General features: G+C 34.6%; 1 protein-coding gene and 1 long non-coding RNA gene across 5 annotated transcripts in view; one reads left to right on the forward strand and one right to left on the reverse strand.

Moving 5' to 3' along the window:
• Nucleotides 1-19,837, reverse strand: part of LOC132547573 (sodium bicarbonate cotransporter 3-like) — a 68,374-nt gene extending 48,537 nt beyond the window's left edge. For 3 of the 4 annotated variants that reach the window (XM_060211350.1, XM_060211351.1, XM_060211347.1), the window contains exons 1-3: nt 19,440-19,837; nt 1,709-1,986; nt 456-593 (exon numbers count right to left, since the gene is read on the reverse strand). In XM_060211350.1, the coding sequence (XP_060067333.1) occupies nt 456-593; nt 1,709-1,793 (223 nt within the window). In that variant the 5' untranslated portion in view covers nt 1,794-1,986; nt 19,440-19,837. Of the gene's footprint in view, nt 1-455; nt 594-1,708; nt 1,987-5,528; nt 5,595-19,439 lie in introns of those variants that run through there. The other variant, XM_060211348.1, reaches the window with a different exon arrangement.
• LOC132547574 (uncharacterized) overlaps nt 466-21,750 on the forward strand; it is a 39,854-nt gene continuing 18,569 nt past the window's right edge. Inside the window, exons 1-2 of the long non-coding RNA XR_009554123.1 lie at nt 466-551; nt 4,363-4,504. This is a non-coding gene — a long non-coding RNA (uncharacterized LOC132547574). The remainder of the gene's footprint in view (nt 552-4,362; nt 4,505-21,750) is intronic.

Below are 21,750 nucleotides of genomic sequence, written 5' to 3' on the forward strand. Positions count from 1 at the left end.
AATTACAATACACCTATATCTTCAACTTAGTGTTTGGGTAACATATCTTAAGATGTACACCAGTACGTCATTAAACAAACTAGACAATACATCTTCAACTCCCCATTTTTTTGTATCAGACAACAGGTTATATATACATAACAAAGCAGAGTGCTATTATTGATAATGTACATTATATTTCATCATAGCCCTCCATCACCAACCAAAATATTGCCACGAAAAAAAAATTAATGAAGAATCAAATGTTATATGTAAACATCGGACATATATGATTGTATCCAAGAAATCACTTAGATATTAAGACAAGGTCAGTTGACAAATTATACAAGACATGTCCCTGACAAACTGACAATAATGAATATTGGACAATAAATCCAGATATAGGTCCATCAGACCTAATATCACTGCTGGAGAACTATATACAACATCTGTTATATAATACTACAAGTACCTACCATCAGATGGCGCTGATGTGTTATGGGATTTTTCCGTATTGGAGCCTTCACGTTTATGGTGGCGACGATGTTTGTGTCTATGTCGATGTTGTTTTGGTAGGTGTAAACCTATGTACACTTTGTCCTGCGACCTGTGATCTACAAAGTTACAAGAATATAAAAAATCAGTCATACGTTAAGATAAAATTGTTATAATTTTCTTAGACAGCAATCTCATCAGAATTAAACAGGAGAATGGCTTGGATTTTTTTTAGATTGTTGAAAAAATCTTTTTAAAAAAGAACAGCCTCTCTTGATGATAAAATATTAGTTCTGACTTACCTCCCTTGGTTAGAAATCTCAAAATTAGAGTATAGTATGATGCAGTACAGCCAATACTTTTATTTATTTATTTATTTATTTATTTATGTCTGACTGTTAAGAAATATTTAATGTTATTTTCTTTCACACTGAATATCGTGTCTGTTTGTGTATTGGCAGAAGTTAGCATTGATATATTAGCATGTGGAGTGTGGATTGAGAATTATAACTACAAATTTAATATTTATCAAAGTTGGTCTCAATGGTGTTTTACGAAGCATGAGAGTCTTAAAATTACTCATTATGAAATAGGGAACTTTGAGTATGTGAATATCTCACTAAAATGTGTAGTGAAATACTGTTACTCTTTTGACAAAACACATTTCTACATTCTCTGTAAACTGATTGCTTGCAATACTGAGTTGGGACCTCAATTTAAGTCAACTGGCACAGACACAATTTGACAGCAAGACATGAAGGAAAACCTGATTTATGGAGAGTTTATTTACCTGGTTTGGTCATTAATAGGCAGATAATTACCTGTACCCATGATAACCACACTGAATAATGTTGATTAGTGTGAAGACAAATGTTTGTGTACTTAAGATGATTAAATCAAGGTTAACTGGACAGACGAGTATACAATACAACATCTCTGATGACAAACATTACCTGCACAAGCAGATATTTTGTTTTTTTTCAACTGTATTGTACATATAATTATATAGAACATGGTAAATGAAAGTCAATATCTGAGATGAAACTTTTTTCAACTGTTTCTCGAAGTTTTGGGCTATTCACATCATTGATCAGTATAGAACCATATTTCCAGCATTTTCAACCCCACAAAAATACACCTGTACAACTTAATCCAAAATTTCAACAATTAATTCAAACATCACCAATATCCTGTGATGTGATACAGCCATCTTAAAAAAAACAGAGTTACCTACCCTTGATGTCGGCATCACTTGGTATATTTGAGGCCACAAAAGACCCCAAATCCTTGATTGGCATTGTGCCATGTTGTGCATCCATGGTGACAGGTCAGCACTTTTTTTTCTTAAATATGATCTCTTTTTGATTTCACAAATACTTTGAGATATATCCTGGGGTGAATTACTGATTCTCCTCAACTAAAATATTCTTTGTAGAAAACAGTTTCTGGTTCACTTTCTTCAGATCTGTCTTCAGTACTTGTAACCATGGTAACCGTTATTGCTCAGTCAACCTGTAAAGTGAAACAAAAAATGTTATCATACACGATACAAAAATTTTACCTGCAGTCCTTAGAGACTTGTTAACATTACCATAAGTTGTTAAAAGTCCATTCACACTTAAAAACCTCCTAATCTACTAAACTAAATATAGAAAATGCACCTCCTTCAATAAATATGGCTATATATTGCTCCCACTGGGATCATTTATGTTGTGGCCACACTTGAAATGGTCAGTATCCTTTACTGTCTCCGTACTCAGATATATTCTGTGCTCTGTGCCATGTTATACTTTACCAATGTGCAGTACCTAGTGTTGTATAATTTTTTCTGTACTTATGAGACCCACGACTAAAGACAGAACTGAAGTATTTCTACCTGTCATCTTAATGTAAATCCACACATTTCTGAGATTTTAAACAAAAACGTGAGTATACCATCCATGCCTACACATTAGTGGAAACTGATAAAAGTGGTTTACTCTTATCAACATGTGAAGTCTGACTCACAGCTTCCTCCACTGGTCCCCTCCCCCCACCCACTGTTTACCTTGTCACACACATGGCCCCCTAAACCCCAACCCTCTACCTCTAATGTCACACACATGGCCCCAAGGTGTCAGGATGTAGCCCTCATCAACTCATCTTCTTCTGATGTTTTTTGTCATTTTTTAGACGATGAAAAGAATTTTATTGCTTCATGAAATCTGAAAAACCGAAGTTCTATAATCATTTTCAATTATCATCATTCTTTTTTAATGTCTTGAATTTTTAGTTCTTGAAGTTATGAATGAGTTGAGTATTATACTGTAAGAGCAGGGCGTGTCTATATCAAATTCAGGTACACAGCCTATAGGGCCCTGACTTCTGAGCCTTCAAAACTAAGACTTTCATAAAGATAGTCTGTTATATGGTAAATCCAGGCCAATCTATTCACATGTCAGTCAACTGGAATTTACGTAGAGCTTGTCCTTATGATCAAGTACTGAAAGTTCATTATAGTGAGGCAGTCAGAGTCGTTATGAAAAAGTACTGTTACTATGCTAACACAGATGTTAAGTAATTAATAACATATCTATATATCTTATTGCATAATAGACTGTACTCTTGGATTTACATAACTATCTCAGGACTGTTACCCTTCAGATATCCCTATGTTATAGTACAAACCTGTGCAGTCATATCACATTGCCAAGAAACTGACTTTCTTGGATATGAAAGGAGTTTAACACTAGCTTTAATAACCTTTAGCCTTTTCCCTAGAAGCACAATCTGTTTTACAAGATGAGGCTCAACAGTCACCCTGAGTGTACCGTCCACCGTGTTGTTGTAGTGAATCTACCTATCAGTCCTGGTACACAGTAATTTTTTTTAATAATCGCACTGAAATTGGAAAATTCAACATGCTTAAAATATATATAGGAAATATGTCCCATTATTTGACCCTTTTCTGAGGAAAATGTTCTGACATTTTTAAATGTAAGTAATTTAAATCACTTTTGTTGTAGTTGTGGCATGACAAAAAAACAAATACTTCATTTTTTAAATTAACAAAGTACTTGTATCTGTCTCAGATGAACTTAAGTCAAGATTTGACAAAGATTTCTGATTTTCATTTTTTTACACAATGATTCAAAGTTAAAACACCATGTTTCAGATACAGAATTAAGGCAGCTATCATAAAACGTAATTATTGTAACCATAATTATAACAGATTCCAATTCAATTTTTGGGGGGTTTCAGGTACACTAGTGAATTGACAATGTGAAAACAAGTATTAAGTAACATTATCTTCAGCTATATGCTTGACCTCTAGGGGTAACTTCTTGTCCCAATTCAAGCTAGCATTAAGTACTGACATAAATCTCACTAAACAAACACCAATCTTGATACTGTGACATTTTCGGTAAACTTTAGCCATCCATAGATCAACTTGACCCCACATCAATATGTGAAAAAGAGATGAAAACTCTGATGGATTTAGTATGTTTCATCCTCTATGTCGCTAGATTTACTCGACTGATGTCAGACTAACATAAACCTCTCCAACACCCTAAGCCTCCACCTCCTTCCCTCCAAAACCCAATCCCACCTCATCGTTTATTCTTAATGAGAGTTTGTTTGTAGAGGATCATACATAAGATTTATGAGAATTATGAAACAAGTCTTAAAATTTTTCATTATACCGAGTCTGGGTTTGCGATCCATTTTATGGACTCTTGGTTAGGGATAAAGTTTACAGAGTCTGGGTCAGGTTTTGGACTTGAGAACACACTCCAAACATTATAGTCTACATCAAATTCTTCAACAATGATAATTGCTGAGCAAGTCACTTAAATATTATTCATTCTTGTCTGTTTTAAATTTTTCCATGTGAATTTCATATTTCAGAGATGAGTGTATGGCCCCTGATCCTCTTTATAATCACAACTGTACAGGAAGGTCAAAGAGATAAACCAATAATAACCTTCTTTATGTGTAACAACGTTGGAAAACCCTGGGATTGACTTCACTCACAGATAATGACTGTAAGGTGAGTGTTCCACATATATCCCCTTGACAGAATAATTTTCTCCTCAGCAGACTAGATATGCACCAAATGCTCACCTATTAATTGGCCATCTTTGCTCACAGAAGATCTGGTTACTCAGCGATAGATTTCAATAGTCAATACTTAGGAACACACTGCCCTGATTCATCACCAACCTTACATATATACTGTAACGACTCAGTCCAATAGTTAATACTTGGGAACACACTGCCCTGATCTCATCACCAACCTTACATATATACTGTAACGACTCAGTCCAATAGTCAATACTAAGTAACAGTTTACAACCTCAGTAACAGTAGCTTAGTAACATGACATACCCTCAGTAACAGTAGCTTAGTAACATGACATACCCTCAGTAACAGTAGCTTAGTAACATGACATACCCTCAGTAACAGTAGCTTAGTAACATGACATACCCTCAGTAACAGTAGCTTAGTAACATGACATACCCTCAGTAACAGTAGCTTAGTAACATGACATACCCTCAGTAACAGTAGCTTAGTAACATGACATACCCTCAGTAACAGTAGCTTAGTAACATGACATACCCTCAGTAACAGTAGCTTAGTAATAGAATTAATATTCATTAACAAAAGCTTAATTACATGGTGATGTCCTCAGTAACAGAAAATACAGTGACATACTGTAAGAATGCTTTATTCTTCAGTTGAAAGATGCAGCCTACGCTGGTAGCAGCTTCAGTTGATCAGTCTTTAATAATCAATAATCTGTTAAACCTCAAATGAAACGCTATCGTCTATGATCTGCAAAATTGTTCAGAGTTATGCTGTCTAATTAAATTGAACACTAATTGGAACAAGCTCAACAAGATCAATACATATTACATATAGCTTAGTGTATAAAACCCGATACAGCCATAATTATGTCACAGACTGAGTCAATAAAATTAATCTGGTGGACTGGAAAATATGATTCCTGTCACATTGTCTCAACATAATTGTACAATTTAATCTCAAAGTTGCAAATCTTTACAAATACTTACCAACATTATGAATCAACATGAGCTCTACATTTCTTAAAGTAAAAGATGAGTAGGAGATTTATCTTGCTGAAAATGACATCACTATACAGCAGTCCTCTCCAGAAGACACATTTTCCCCATGCACATCATAGCTAAACCAGACACGTAAATGAAATATATTCATAAACTTTTGGGAGGCAAATGTAACAGTAGATGAATAAAAAGTATCTGAGGGAGGCAAATGTAATAGTAGATGAATAACAAGTATCAGAGGGAGGCAAATGTAATAGTAACTGTATAACAAAATTGTGTCAGTGGGAGGCAAATGTAACTGTATAACAACTGTTGTCGGAGGAAATCCAAATCTACAGTAACTACACTTGTGATACAGCCTACAGTTCCGATTTATTTAGATTAATGGGTTGTTATCATTGTCATCAAGACGGGTTGTTATCATTGTCATCATGACAGGTGGACATGACCAAATCAATCACTTACATTGTACCAAATAGGTTTCATAACAAATATTGCCAAAGGATATTCAATATTCTAGAATGATACGTATTCTAATTAGTTATTGTACCGTTTATAACCACCTGTTACAAATTAAATTGTATTGTCCAGCTGTTTACTAACAGTATGGCCCTGTAGGTATCAGTAGTCTCAGTACTTGTTGACCTGTCCAGTACTAGCAATTTCCCTCACTACATGCACAAATAACTACAACAGTAGCTTGCTTCAAGTTCTCCTACATTTACAGTTACTTTATAACAACTTAGTATCAGAGGGAGGCAAATGTAACAGTAACTGTATAACATCTTAGTATGAGAGGGAGGCAAATGTAATTGTAACTGTATAACAACTTGGTATCAGAGGGAGGCAAATGTAACAGTTACTATATAACAACTTGGTATCAGAGGGAGGCAAATGTAACAGTAACTGTATAACAACTTAGTGTCAGAGGGAGGCAAATGTAACAGTTACTATATAACAACTTATTGTCAGAGGGAGGCAAATGTAACAGTAACTGTATAACAACTTATTGTCAGAGGGAGGCAAATGTAACAGTAACTTTATAACAACTTAGTGTCATTGGGAGGCAAATGTAACAGTTACTGTATAACAACTTCTTGTCAGAGGGAGGCAAATGTAACAGTAACTGTATAACAACTTATTGTCCTAGGTAGGCAAGTACTGTAGCCTGTATTTGAATTCAATATTCCTTTTCAAAAAGTTTCCTACAGTACTAATTCTGTTGATATTATAATAGACAGTAATACACATTTCCTTTTGATCTGTGCAGCATGTGTAGATAATGAAGTATTAAACAATCTTCTTGGATAGTAGTAGAAGGGTTATGTTCTGGGAGAGGTCATGACATGTAGCATACAATTTTCATACATCATTTCCCATAGTTCTTCAAGGATGTAGGCTTTTATGTCAGAAACAAATTAGAGAACTTTCACATTTTATTGCTTTCTCATCTGCCACTTCCTCTACGGGCAATTAGTATGGGTTATCTCATTTGAGGTGGATAGATCTTGAGGTGTATCTGTAAATATAACAACTGTATCTTTTTTATTGCCAGGAAATGAGAACAATTCAAAAATTTTGATAAATCATGCTTGCACCTTCAGGAGTTAGCAGAGGTCTTACTTCCCTATTAACACTTTATTAGATAAAAACCACCTCAAAATGGGAGCGTTTCATTTACGTTTCACAACTACTGACTGATAAAATCATCAACATGGATTTCAACACCTTTCCACTCTGGTTTAAAAACCACTCCCTATTACTGTTGCCCTATATGTACATAGTAGAAGCATATTATAGTATCAGGTAACCTTTTAAAATGGTGCTTTTTCTTGTTCATCCACAAAGACTCAATCAGATCAATGACAGATCCATTTTGCTATTTTTCCTTCTCAATTCCCCAATTTTCTTCCTAAAATGAGCAAAAAATATGTCTGATCACAAAATCGTAAAAAGCGTCCTATATTATTAGATCTATATATAGATGTAGTATAGTGTCTTTCCCATTTAGAAATTGTAATTTCATTTTAAAACTCTTTCTTCAAATAAGTATTAATTGGAATTTTTCTGGCATGTTTAATTTAACTTGTCTAAGACATTCTATAACATGCATTTTATTTCTTCACTCGATAAACTCATGTCACACTGGTAAACTGTAAAGTTCTGAGATGTACTGCCATACAGCATTGCAATGCATAATGGCTCAATGTACAGATTTCTCACCTGGAGGGTGCAGTAGTTCACACGGTCTATACAGATCAGTGGTGAGAACTCAACAACCTGAAGCTCAAACCTATGTATTATATAATAGAATCACATGTAGAATCCTGATTATTCTACAAGGTGATCTCCACTGAGGACTTTCCTTATTTACAAATGAATTGGAGATTAGCCAACACACCATCATCGACTATGTTCTTATCCCTGAGAAAGCCTTGTGTGCATTACACTGATCTGACTCCACAAAATATCATTACATAGTACAACTGTCTTGATGTCTTTTATATAATTAATTATTCCTGTGAATCATCTTGGTCGAATTTTCAGGTGAGATTAAGAGTTAAGAAAGACAATATATTTTTTTCTTTAATTATTTACAAGATTTAGCTGACTATGTAAACAGCATAGAATGTCCATATATATATTTTATAAAAGGTACAAAGATTTTCACATTCATGGATTTACCCATCAAATACTACTTCAGTCTATTTTCCAGTTTCTTCTGTCCATTGAGGTACATGCTTAAAACATTTTATTACCCTATCTTCTTGTACCACCAACAAAAATATATTCAAAATTCAGTTTACAGATTCAAATCAGCACTTTCCCTACCAATAATTTCCCATGTACCTTAATATCAGTTACATCAACACAGAATCTTTGCACGTTTTACTCCGAGGCTGAGAAATTAATACAATCTTATCGGGTAATATATAGAACATCTACACCACATGCAGGACAGATTTCAAGTTCTGGTTTGTTGAAGTTTCAAGAATTTATAGACATAAAAATTCTGATCTGTTAAATACGATTGGCTGTAATACCTGGTACGAACTTGTACCTGTACATATATACAAACTTAGGTCATTGTATATTAATGTAAGTAAATTAAATGAGACCTAATGCTAACACATACCTATACACCTGAACATACTATATATATATATGATGTTTATAGTTATAAAGTCACCAGTACCTAAGTCATGAAGCTTAGATAGATTCAAGCAAATTTTTCCAAGCTTCAAAATTTCTGTAATTTTTAAAAATTATTTTCTGGTGGTAGATTTCTCCAATCCTGAAGAATTCCCAAAAGCCTTTATTCAAAGATATGTTATTAAATCAAATTTCAAATTTCATCTTTTTGATTTCTTTCAATCAAATTGAAAACATTAGGGAAAAATACGGGTATGTTTTGCGAACAAAATCAATTCACACCATGGCATATAAAAAATATTTTAAAAGTAACGAGACCTATGTGTAAACCCTTAAAATAAAACCCAATAGTTGTATGTAATACTAGTAGATAAAGTCTCAGTCAGTTTCACTGTGACTTCATAAACTTTAAAAATAATGAATCCTTTAAAAATTTTGGTCTTAAAGGGGACTTCAATATTAAAGTTTTATAGATGGTCAGAGTGTTAGTCTACATGACCCCAATCATGTCTTCATTTTAAGTCCTTGTTAAAATTCTATATGGGGCATGATAAATAATTTATGCAGATCATAGATTAAATCAGTATAACATACATGATGACATTTTCTACTAAACATGCCGGACAATATGATAAAAGAGTTAACTGATGTTTTAATGGCCTAGAAAATATCTATATTTAGAACTTTACTCTGTTATCAATATTTTCTTATAAAATCTTTTAAAAGTTTGTCTTATCTTAAGAATAATCTTAAAATCACTCACTTCCAAAGGAGAAGGAAATGTTGATTATACAAAGAAACTGCACCATCTCGCTTCTGTATGGGGTGTTTATGGCCGTGTTGCAGATTGATACTCTCCAGTGTGTCAGGTGTGAGAAGAGAGAGTATTTCCAGCATAATCAGTCCATGTAATATTTATAAGTATCCTTGATCCCAGGATAGTATTTTACAGATACACCAGGTACAGAGAAATAAAGCAAGGCCTCCAAACCTTGGCCAAGGATTTTTGTTCTTAATTCTCAGTTATTCAGCTAAAGAGCATAAAGAAAGTGACAAAATGGCACCAATGTTTCACCAAACGCTCGACCAAAATATCAAGGGGCGATGCACCAAATCAACGATTGAAAATCTCAGCTGATCAGCAAAATCTATAAACAACCGTGGAATATCATGCACATCATCCATGAACATGGCATCTCATAAACAACATTAATGACCTTGGTTAAACATAGCAACTGGCCTCTGTTATGAAAAACATCAATGACCTTGATTTATCAAACAGAACATCAATGACTTTTAATTTATCAGACATAAATTCAATGACTTTGATTATAAACACATCATCAATGACCATGGTTTATCATGGAAAATTACTTTTGTTTGTCTTACATATACTGAAGAATGGCATTTGTTGATATTTCATATTGGTTCAAACAGATCATAAAGAGTTAGCATTCTTTTTGGTTAACACATGGATGTTCAATGACCTTGAGGAATGTCAATCAAGTGTTCAAGGTTAGCATGCTGTTCCAGACTTTAAGTCTAGGCCAGGAAAGCTGACTGGCAGGTACAGAGAGGTGAAATACTTCTCAACTGTGAGATATGCCAGGTATCCATGCCAGGTAGCTAGGATTCCCTGTACTGCTGAATGTTAACATTGTTTAGTACTGTTCAAGGCTCCTACTTATTACATAATACACGTGAAACTCTTCCTGTAATGTAACTTTAGTATGCAACATAAATAAAGCTGAAAAAAACTCAGCAACCATAGATAGAAAGAAGAGAAAAACAAGTGAAAATGTCTTTGATTTCCTTGAATGATGATGCAAATTTAAGGATGAACTACCATATTATAAAAAGCATAAATATGTAATCAAATTTCTTCTCATTTTTGTTCTAGATAATCACAATGAAATATCAGTTACTGATGATTTCGGGTAAATCAGGGGATATAACTCCCATACAAATCAGATATATACACTAAATAACGTATACATTTAAAAAAAAAAAAACATGTGCAGTCAAGAGACAGGTTATGCTCCCCAAACGGGACAAAATATAAGTATGGAAAATACCAAAGGGCAATAAGAGAGTTATGACTCTATTGCACTTCCCTCCTTCTTGCTGAGATCTATCTAGGAAGTTTCATGCCTAATATAGATTTAGTGTAAGGCTCCGAACAAAATACGAATATGAAAAAATTAACAAAAGGCAATAACTCCTAAATTATGCAAAAGAGAGTGATGATTCTTGTACACTGTACTTCTCCTTGCTGTGATCTATCTACCTATGACCTTTTATGCTGATGCTTCTAATGGTTTTTTGTGTTATGCTCTGGAAAAAATTATGACAGATGGATGGACAAAGTGGCGACTATATGCTCTCAGGGAGCATAAAAACTGTTACATGTGTATCAGGGTATGTCACTTTTGGTTAGGTCAGAGGTCATACTTCTTGGTTATAATAAGGAGCTGGAGGTCAGCTAAACTCAAATATCAATTCATATCAACTACACCTGTAAGCTCAAATGGCAGTGTCAGGGGATATTAACCTGACAGGAGCATCTACCAAAAGCTTACATCATTGAGCAAGAAACCCTTAAACAGTTCACATTCAAATGGGGAGTCTTGGTGATAGGTAAATATACACTGCTGGTAATAAATTTATTTATAAAGCACTCAAGTTTTAACAAATAAATCTATAAATATACCAAACTTGGAAGACAAGTCTCATAATAAAAAAACCCATGAATTATATAATATTGATTACAAAGTTCAGGGACATATTCAACGGAGAAATTTTTTAGTCAGCACAATATCTAAAATGACTTGGTTTTGAACTAAGAAAGCTTGAAACATTGACTCTGGAAACTGATAACTGACCAATATATACAGAGAACGTTGTCTTCACATTTAATTACCTAAGTAGGTCATGATTAACGCGTACCTGGTAGTGATGATCATGTCATATTTACCTTCTTGTCCTAAGGCTTTCTACCGCAGGATTATATCCTGGTCTGTACACAACGCTATCAGGTACCTTCAATTTTTTCTTGTAAAATTGTCCTGTGTCCTGCTTTTACCAAAGAATCTAATATGTAAACACAATTTTCTATATATACTTAGTAGTACAAATGTAATATGAGCGTCTGTTAGCGTTCCTGCAGTATACAAACATTATACCGGAAATATAACAAAAGCAGAAAAACGCTCCACTTTGACACAAGGTCAACATTTGACATGTATACCACTGTGTGACTTAGCATCATCCATGATAAAAGCAAGTGTATCAATGTCTACATAAGACTAGATTCCTTAAATAACAAGCTAATAATCCAGTCCCTCTGTTACTAGCATTAAGCCCTTAGCTGGTAGTATGGTCACCCTTAATTACTGCTGATTGTAGAAGTACAAACTACCTTTAAAAGTTCCCTAATAATTAAGCCTGACCTCTGACTATGAGTTTGAGATAATAGATTAAATCTTTTGGCCTACTGATGGATAATTACGATATAGAAATCATGGTACCGGAAACAAGAAAAGGCAAAATATTCCACTCAGACACACTAGGTCAACATCAGATACACACACCAACTGATATATTGGCCCTATAAGTTAGAATAGAAGTTCTTATAACACAACCAGTAGAAGATTAGAGTGTGATGTTTAGATGACTACGCAGTCACCTTCATCAGACACTATGTACATCAATGTGCTAGTGCACTGTACACTGGACACTCGTCTGATGAAGGAGACAGTGCAGTCATGAAATATCACGTCCAAATCTTCTACTGATTGTGTTATAAGAACTTCTATTCTATTGACATTACCAACCTGAAGTAAATGTTCCAAAATGGCTTCTAAGTTATTGTAGGTTAAATAAAGTTCCCTACAAAATTCCAATCCTATTCAGAAATGTTTCTATGTCTGTAAAAGTCTAGAATTTGGCTTCAATTGGAACCAAAGTGTTGTGACAAAGCTAGTTCCAGTTTACCAACATCAGCACCATGTTAATGCACTGGTTCACCTTAAAGTGGCTACAGACACATCAACTTGACGGGAACAAATTTCCCTGTAATGGGCGACAACCTTCTGCAGAATCTGTCTTTAATCTTTACTTCACCTATACATGTTCATTATCTTACATGTTCCTGATTCTGTGTATACCCTGAGGAATTATGTATACAACAAACACTAACACAAGTGCACTGTTATTTTGAAATTGCTCATTAATCCTATATGTGATAGAATATTGTTATATAAGCACTCATGAGTGGCGACATTATGTCACTATAGTCTGGATTGAAAAGTAGACATCATTCATGTTTAATCTGGAGGCCACCAACCTGAGCATCCTAATTTCCTCTTACTGAATTGACTGAATATATATATACTGGGTAGTCGGTTAGAGTTACCTTCATTCAACTCAGTGATTCAATCAACTTTTTACAATAGTTTGGGTGAATACTTTTCACAAATTGAACATGATCCTCATTTCAAGCAGGACTTGAGCAAGTCTACTATTTAATGAGAACATTGACTCCTAGCCTTGTCTTACCTTGTGTTGGCAAGGTACTGCAGCATATATACCTCTTTGAGTGAACTTGTTGATAAACTTTTGGTTAAAATTTTAGCTATCATTCCCATGCTTCTTTTACAACGGATCCGTAACAACGTCCTGTTGATAAGTGTAATTGATACAAGCAAAATATCAGATTTTTAACACTTGATGGTTTTAGCATGTGTAAACTGTGTGCCCTTTAAGCTAACAATGAATCAGTTCTACCAAGACCAACCCAAAACCAATCAGTGTGTACCGACTTTAAGGTTCTCCTTAGGGTATCATGTGTCATAACATTCTACACAATAATAACAATCTGTTTTGTATACAGGAGGTCTACATCATGGGGGGTGGTGGGGGGGGGGGAAGAGGGGTGGGGGTTTGTGTGTGGTCAGTGTTTATTATTGCTAGAGCTGGGGCGATAACCTTTGTTAATGGATGGGGAAATAGGGGGACAATCTCTGAGGGAAAGAGGGTGGATATGATAATTACTTACCATTTATAAGGCTGAGGCCATAACCTTGGTTCAGGATAGGGAAATAGGGGGACAATCTCTGAGAGGAATAGGGTGGTGTGTGGTCATTGTTGATCATTCCTTAAGCTAGGGCGATAACCTTTGTTTCATGGATGGGGAAATAGGGCGACAATCTCTGAGAGGAAGAGGGTGGTGTGTGGTCATTGTTGATCATTCCTTAGGGATGGGGAAATAGGGCGACAATCTCTGAGAGGAAGAGGGTGGTGTGTGGTCATTGTTGATCATTCCTTAGGGATGGGGAAATAGGGCGACAATCTCTGAGAGGAAGAGGGTGGTGTGTGGTCATTGTTGATCATTCCTTAGGGATGGGGAAATCTGGGAACATTTTTTGAGGGAAAGAGGGTGGATGTGGTCATTATCTATTCCTTAGGGAAGGGGACATCCATTTCATGGGTGGGCTAACAGGGAGGCCTGTGATAAGGTGGATGTAGTCATCATTTCATATTCTTTAAGGGTAGAGACCTTTGTTTCATGGATGGGGATGGGAAGGTGAGTGTGGCAACCTGCACTTAAAATAGGGCAGGGTGGGTGAGGCATCTGTTTGTGTGAAGAAGGGTCACTTAGGTACATAAATAAAAATGGAAAAAGCAATCTGGAATTCCCTAGGACTGCACTTTGTAATCTGTAATTATCAGGTAAATTGTGTAACATCAGTATCATCACAGGAATTCTGAACAAGATGAATATCAGTTTCAAACTAACATCACAGCTAATCTCATCAAGCCTCCACTGTCCCCAGTGTTAGGACCAAGACATTGACATCACAGGAATCTGTGCCTGATCTGGGACAGTCAACTCCAACAGGTCCTGTACTACAAAGCACACACACACCTGTCTGAGTAATTGTGTACTGTTCATTGGGTACATAGATATTGACCCACAGTCATACATATCTGGTATATACAATGTACACTTCATTGGTACATAAACACACAGGTATTGTACATCTCAAACAACAGTTCGAACATAACTTCTTTTAACACTTTTTTACAGTTTCTCTTTGATGTAAATAAGTCTAGCTTAAAACCTGTTTCACATGTGTTGGTGTCACAAAATCTACTTAAGTGTTTTACCACTAATCTAACCTTTAAATTTAGCAAATTAGTAATCTCTAAACCTATAGCGAAACTTTAATGTTGTAAACACCTGAAAAGGAATCGAACAGAAATAAAGTGCAGCAAAAACAATCAGGAAGTTAGGAATGCAGAAACTTCACATCAGTCGTCTGTCAGTCAAATGTCAGGAGGCCATCCAAACCTCAAAGCTGTGTGACATTGAAGGCCTTGCTTTTTATCTGTATCTCAGTCAGCATTCGTCAATACACAACTCTTGAATCTGACCTATTGAAAAGTCAATTATCATCAACAAAGTATGACCTTGACCTGTGAAAGGTCATTTATGAACAAAGGCTGACTTTGAAATATGGAAGGTCATTTATTTGTATCATAGTTAGCATTAGAAATATTCCAAAATAAGACCTCAAAATAGTGTTTTAGTCAGTATGCATCAAAATTTTGAAAGCAACATTACAGCGTTAGAGTTTGAACCAAAAGAAAACCTGAATGCCAAAACGAAACATCACAAAACCTCTTAATTCTGATGGATAAGTGGAAACTGCACAGATTGAAGGACAAAACAAACTATACACATGTATTACAAATTTGCCTCTAGTCATTTCATGACAAGAGAATTAAAATATTCGAAGGAAAACTTCTGCTGGAATGATTTGCCTTTAAGTGATTTATGTGATAGGAGATAATTACTATACATACTCCAAATACTGTGTTTCTCATCTCTATAATGTATCTTTGTAATCTGATTCAAATTAAGTGGATGAAATTGGATGTCACACTCCACCACCAAGATATCCTTTATATGCTCTATTTATCAAACATTTAAAGTGATGTGTCACCCATGTGCTGGATTTACTTAGAGAAAACATAAACAAGTTAGAATATAAAAATAGAGTATTGGCCAAAAACAGAAAATTTTAGTTAGAGATATGTACCTAAACGTAAAGACATTTAAATATACCAAGGTAAAGGTACCTAGAGACAGATAGAATCTACTTATAGACATTTAAATATACCGAAACATAGGTATCTTGAGACAGGAGACAGATAAAATTGACATAAAGGCATTTAGATATATGAAGACAGGTATCTAGAGGTGGGTAGAATTTACAGAGACAGATATACAAAGACAGGTATCTAGAGGTGGGTAGAATTTACAGAGACAGATATACAAAGACAGATATCTAGAGGTGGGTAGAATTTACAGAGACAGATATACAAAGACAGGTATCTAGAGGTGGGTAGAATTTAGAGAGACATTTAGACATACAAAGACAGGTATCCAGAGGTGGGTAGAATTTACAGAGACAGATATATGAAGACAGGTATCTAGATGTGGGTAGAATTTACAGAGACAGTTAGATATACAAAGACAGGTATCTAGAGGTGGGTAGAATTTACAGAGACAGTTAGATATACAAACACAGGTATCTAGAGGTGGGTAGAATTTACAGAGACAGATATATGAAGACAGATATCTAGAGGTGGGTAGAATTTACAGAGACAGATACACAAAGACAGGTATCTATATGTGGGTAGAATTTACAGAGACAGATATACAAAGACAGGTATCTAGAGGTGGGTAGAATTTACAGAGACAGATATATGAAGACAAATATCTAGAGGTGGGTAGAATTTACAGAGACAGATACACAAAGACAGGTATCTAGATGTGGGTAGAATTTACAGAGACAGATATACGAAGACAGGTATCTAGAGGTGGGTAGAATTTACAGAGACAGATATACAAAGACAGGTATCTAGAGGTGGGTAGAATTTACAGAGACAGATATACAAAGACAGGTATCTAGAGGTGGGTAGAATTTACACAGAGACATATATACAAAAAGATCAAAATCAATTCTAGATTGATATATCATATATATTTTCAAAGTGGTTACCAAGGAAATATCAACAGCTGTTTCTGGAACTAATAGGTCAAAGGTCAAAAGTGGCCATCTGAAGAAGTGACACTGGTGAACACAGAGACTTTGTCACCTAATCAAATAATTAGTTACAGCTCTGTGATAAACATATAGAATTAACCTCAACAGATATCTCTATATACAATGTTGACAAAAGTCGTCATCTACTTCAAAGTGATCACGGCCAATGACCAAGGTCACAGAGAACAAAGATATACAAAACACAGTTGCGATGTATAATTATATTATAGATATATAGAATTATTTAGAACCGACAGGATGTGTATCATGACAGGGTAAGTTTGATTCATTTTTTGAGAGCAAGTATCCGTTAACAATCATGACAATGGGACGTATAAACCTGCAGAGTAGATATATAGTATTGGTGATTAATACATCATGTAAAATTGATCTAGTTTTTTCATTTTTTGTGGTAAATTCTGTTGTTGTTCTTTTCTGCTTGTGTTTTTTTTCAGCCATGCTGTTTTTATTATTACCTGTGCTATGTGCAAAGCATGATGGGATTTAAGGCTAAATACATGTTATCTAGTCAGTCTGACAAGTTTCATGGGATAAGGATTTCCTACATTCATTAAGTAATTAAACATTTTCCGGATCTCAGGTATTCAGTTTGGGATATAGAAAAACTAGACAAATATTCAAATACCATTTCACTCTTCAAATGTTTAGGAAAAAATATTTGTTCCTGAATATTTCAATATTCATTTTAGTTCTACTACAGTCATCATATGTATTCTATTTATATGTTGAGCTAAGAAAACACATCTAATTTGCATGTGTTAGGAGATGTGTTATTTCAAGTCACTCAAATGCAAATATTAATGACGTATTGTTTTAAAAGATCATTCAGCCATACCTATCAACCAAACATCAGTTCATCAAACTTATCAGAGAGACTTGTTATTCATACAGGTGACCAGGTGTGAGTTTAACTGTTTGGTCAAATTACATGGGACTATGCACCTATGCATCTCAGTGAAATCACATATTGTATAACTGAAGTTTTTTTTTCATTTTTTCAAAATACTTTTACCTAATATAAAGGTTTTTAATGAATTGTACAGAATAGAAGTTGAGAATTGGATTCAGATCATTTGTTCACTTCTGCAATCAGAATCCTTTTTAAATTACAAACTGGCCAAATGTTCACATCCCATATATATACTAGGCTGATTTGGAGAAGATGCACATTATTGTCACACCAATATGAGTAATATTAACCACTGATTATTTTTGATGCTTGTGAAGCAATATCAGAAAACACCTGTCGATCAATGTATTATATTTGTAAAGTATTTGTATATAGTTTTTTTACATTACCTAAAACTACAAAATCTGGGGCCACAATGAATCTATAGCTTTGTCCCAATTACTGACCCACACACGTAGGCCTAGCACAGTATATATTTAGCTATGTATCTGAATACTGACCCACACACACATATGACCCACACCCACATATGACCTACATACACATATGACCCACACACACATATGACCCACATACACATGACCCACACACACATATGACCCACACACACATATGACCAGCACAGTATATATTTAGCTATATATCTGAATACTGACCAACACACACATATGACCAGCACAGTATATATTAAGCTATATCTTAATCCACTTATACTGATCTATGACTTCGTTCACTGACACTTGCTCCCTTGAACCTAACAATACTTAAAATTACTACACAGTTAACATGTGGTCTTCTACTCTAGGTTACACATATGTATGGATGGCCTTCAAAACAAACCTAACCTTCAGTGTTTGTAAAATCTTCACAAATTTACTTACCACAAGTACAGTGGGGTCATTGCTCCTGTAGTCTAATTTTAACAAGTACTACACAGGGATTCCAGCCTACATTAGGGTTTATTCTAATACACATTGGCCGGGGGGAAGTGTACACGACTTCATTGAATGGGTATGCATGTAACAATATCAGCCAACCTATCATGCATGACAGATTGGGTAAAAGAAAATGTCAGAAACATGGTTTACGTTACTCAGTATAGGTGACATATCCTACCAAGAACCATAACTTGTAAATTTTCTACCGATAAGCACGGTGCCGAAAGTCTTCTATTATTCGTTGCACAATATTGACACTGAACATCCACATGAAACAGACTAAGCGTCTCAAAGAAATCTAAATATGGTCGCATACAAGCACTCATTAGGAATCAATACCCTCCATTGTGCTGCCTCTGGACTAAAATCTGGGCTAGCCTTTCTGTAAACATATCTCTAGATCATCCACATTGTATATTGAATCTGTTTACAAATTACCACAGGTAATACACTTTTTTTAGTTAGATAATTTCTAAACAGTGCGTGTGTATAATCAATTATTGCTTTCTTGTCACCTGAGAGGAGATTTAAATATTTGATATTGACAGTAATACAAAACAGGTTATTAATTTGACTTGAATTTTACAGCATACTACTATTACAATCCTTAACTTCATTAAAAGCTAGGTGTCTACTCAGGGAATATTTCATCAACACTGGCTAACATTACTCCTATGAAACTCCAGGACAGCTGATTACACTGAAAACATTTAATTATGTTCTGACCTCATGTCTGCTATATTAAAAACTTAAATACACCTACCCTTTTAAAGCATCTGAACATGTACCAATTCCAAAACAATCCTGGGCATTGATATTGCCGTGTCACCTTGTGTCAATATGACTCAGTACTGTCCAGTCAACTGGACGTATACACACGGATCAGGTGAATCAAATCCTCCACAGGTTAACACTACATCAATTTACAACAGGTTCACAAATTTGTGTGACACTAAACTGTTAAACCGTTTCCTTTATACTTTGACCTCCACGCAAGTCTTCAATGATAAAAAATCCTCCAAAACGTGATTCACCTTCAAGATAGAGCTAGCATGGTGAAGAGAAATGCCAGCTTTAGATAAATGTTTGTATGTACAGATACAGTGTGTAGATTTTACTCTAATTATATCCAGTTTCTTCCTCATGTAGTGAACACTGGCTGCAGGTGAAATGGCTGCTGTAACCTTGTATGTCCCCGCGTGTGTTTACACTACAGTCTGATGCTACTGATGCTGGGCTCATTGGAGGTGTTGATGCAATTTTCACCCCTATAAAATTAGTTCCTCTGGAAAGAGGTGTAATCTTTCTTGCATATTTGAATAATTTATAAATTATACAATATATTAAATATCTAATCTTTTTACATTTATACAGAACTTGAAGTCAATTCTGAAAAGAATAATATAGTAATCGTGATAATTTCAGAGAAACTTGAAATACATGTATCATTAGTATGATCAATACCATGACAAGCTTTGGGAAATGGCTTCAAAATTCTATAAGGATCATCAGATTCATCACAATTACTCAAAAGATGCAATCATGAACTTAGCAGGAAATAAATGGCGAAGTATTCACCGAAACGGTTAAAATGTGATAAGTCGGAAGATTCTGAAGATTCATTAAAATTTTGATTTATTAAGAAATGTATTCTCTATGCAGTTTATGAAGAAACAGTGAGTAATGATTTTCATTTTTCTAGTTTCTAAGAAGTTAGAGTTCCTCGTTAATTGACTAATTATCCCCAAATTAATTACCATAGATACCAACAATGTATTTATATAAGATCACACATCTGTGGTTCAAAATGGGTAAGATAAGAAAAATGATTAAATTGCCTGTTTTTATATAAATGAGGAGAAAATAATCCAGAGTTTTTTTTATTTTATTTTTCTTTAATCTATTATTTTAAACCCTACAAATCCTTGACAGACCCAATTATAATTTTTTTGCCCTTGTAAACTGTTGTTAGGTTTATGAAGATAATTAGTCCACAAGAATCTTAAATCTTTAAAGTGCTCATCTTGTGTCGGGAAACTCTGCTAAATAGAATCCTGGAAGGGATCTAGGGATATATCATAGAATATCATAGTGTTATCTCTGTCTATATTTAACAGCAAAACCCACCTATATAAGTTAGTGCAATATTGTCTGCAAAAATCATCCATATAATCTATTTTTGCACATCTGCACATCCCCTGCATCTACTTCAAAATTACAATGATAATAACATTTTATTCTGATGACAAGGATACATAATATGTTCAAACAACAACACTTACACCATAAAGTTTAAACCATATTTTCCGAGTTATAAACCGCATCAGTATATAAACCACAGAGCCAATTTTTAATGTTTTTTTTTAGATTTGATCCATATATCAGTCGCACCCGAATATAAGTCGCACCTTTTCTTACGATGTGGTAACCGTTACGTTGACCAAAGTTTGTTGATATAACAAACAACAAAAGGCAATTAATCAATATTGTCAGTGAAACATTTAATATATGTTTGCAAATGAATTATACACAGATAATACTTTATTTCATTGATGTGTTTCAAGAATGTAAAATAGCATTTATCGAACTTGTTTGGCTTGGAACTCTCCAAAGATTGTGTACACAGATATATGGCCTGACGTTACATATGGTTTACTTAACAATATCTCCATCGGTGTCTGTTCTGTTAAATATAAGCAAAGGCCCTTGCATGCTAACAAATATCTTATAGTCCCATATTATTTCTTGTAAGTTACATGAAGCCATTCTTATCGTATGCAAGCATAGCGGTTGTTCCAGAATTTGACCTTTAACATGATGACCTATTGACCTCAGGATACAACAGGCTAATGTAAACTTCTGCTATGGCTTCCAAAGCAACCACGGAAGTTCAGAAAATATTATTGTGATTCATATTAAAAGGTATTATTAATTTCATCCATGAGAATATTATTTTCATTTTAATCTACAGATCATTCTGCATATGATTGCAGATGGTGGTTCTAGACGATCTGTTTCAGTCACAAACAGGTGATGGACAGGTACTCATAAAAACTTGGTGGTGTATTTCTTTT

This window comes from Ylistrum balloti, unplaced genomic scaffold (assembly GCF_031769215.1).
Source record: "Ylistrum balloti isolate Yb309-2 unplaced genomic scaffold, AGI_CSIRO_Ybal_v1 Utg369962, whole genome shotgun sequence".
Classification (NCBI taxonomy): domain Eukaryota; kingdom Metazoa; phylum Mollusca; class Bivalvia; order Pectinida; family Pectinidae; genus Ylistrum; species Ylistrum balloti.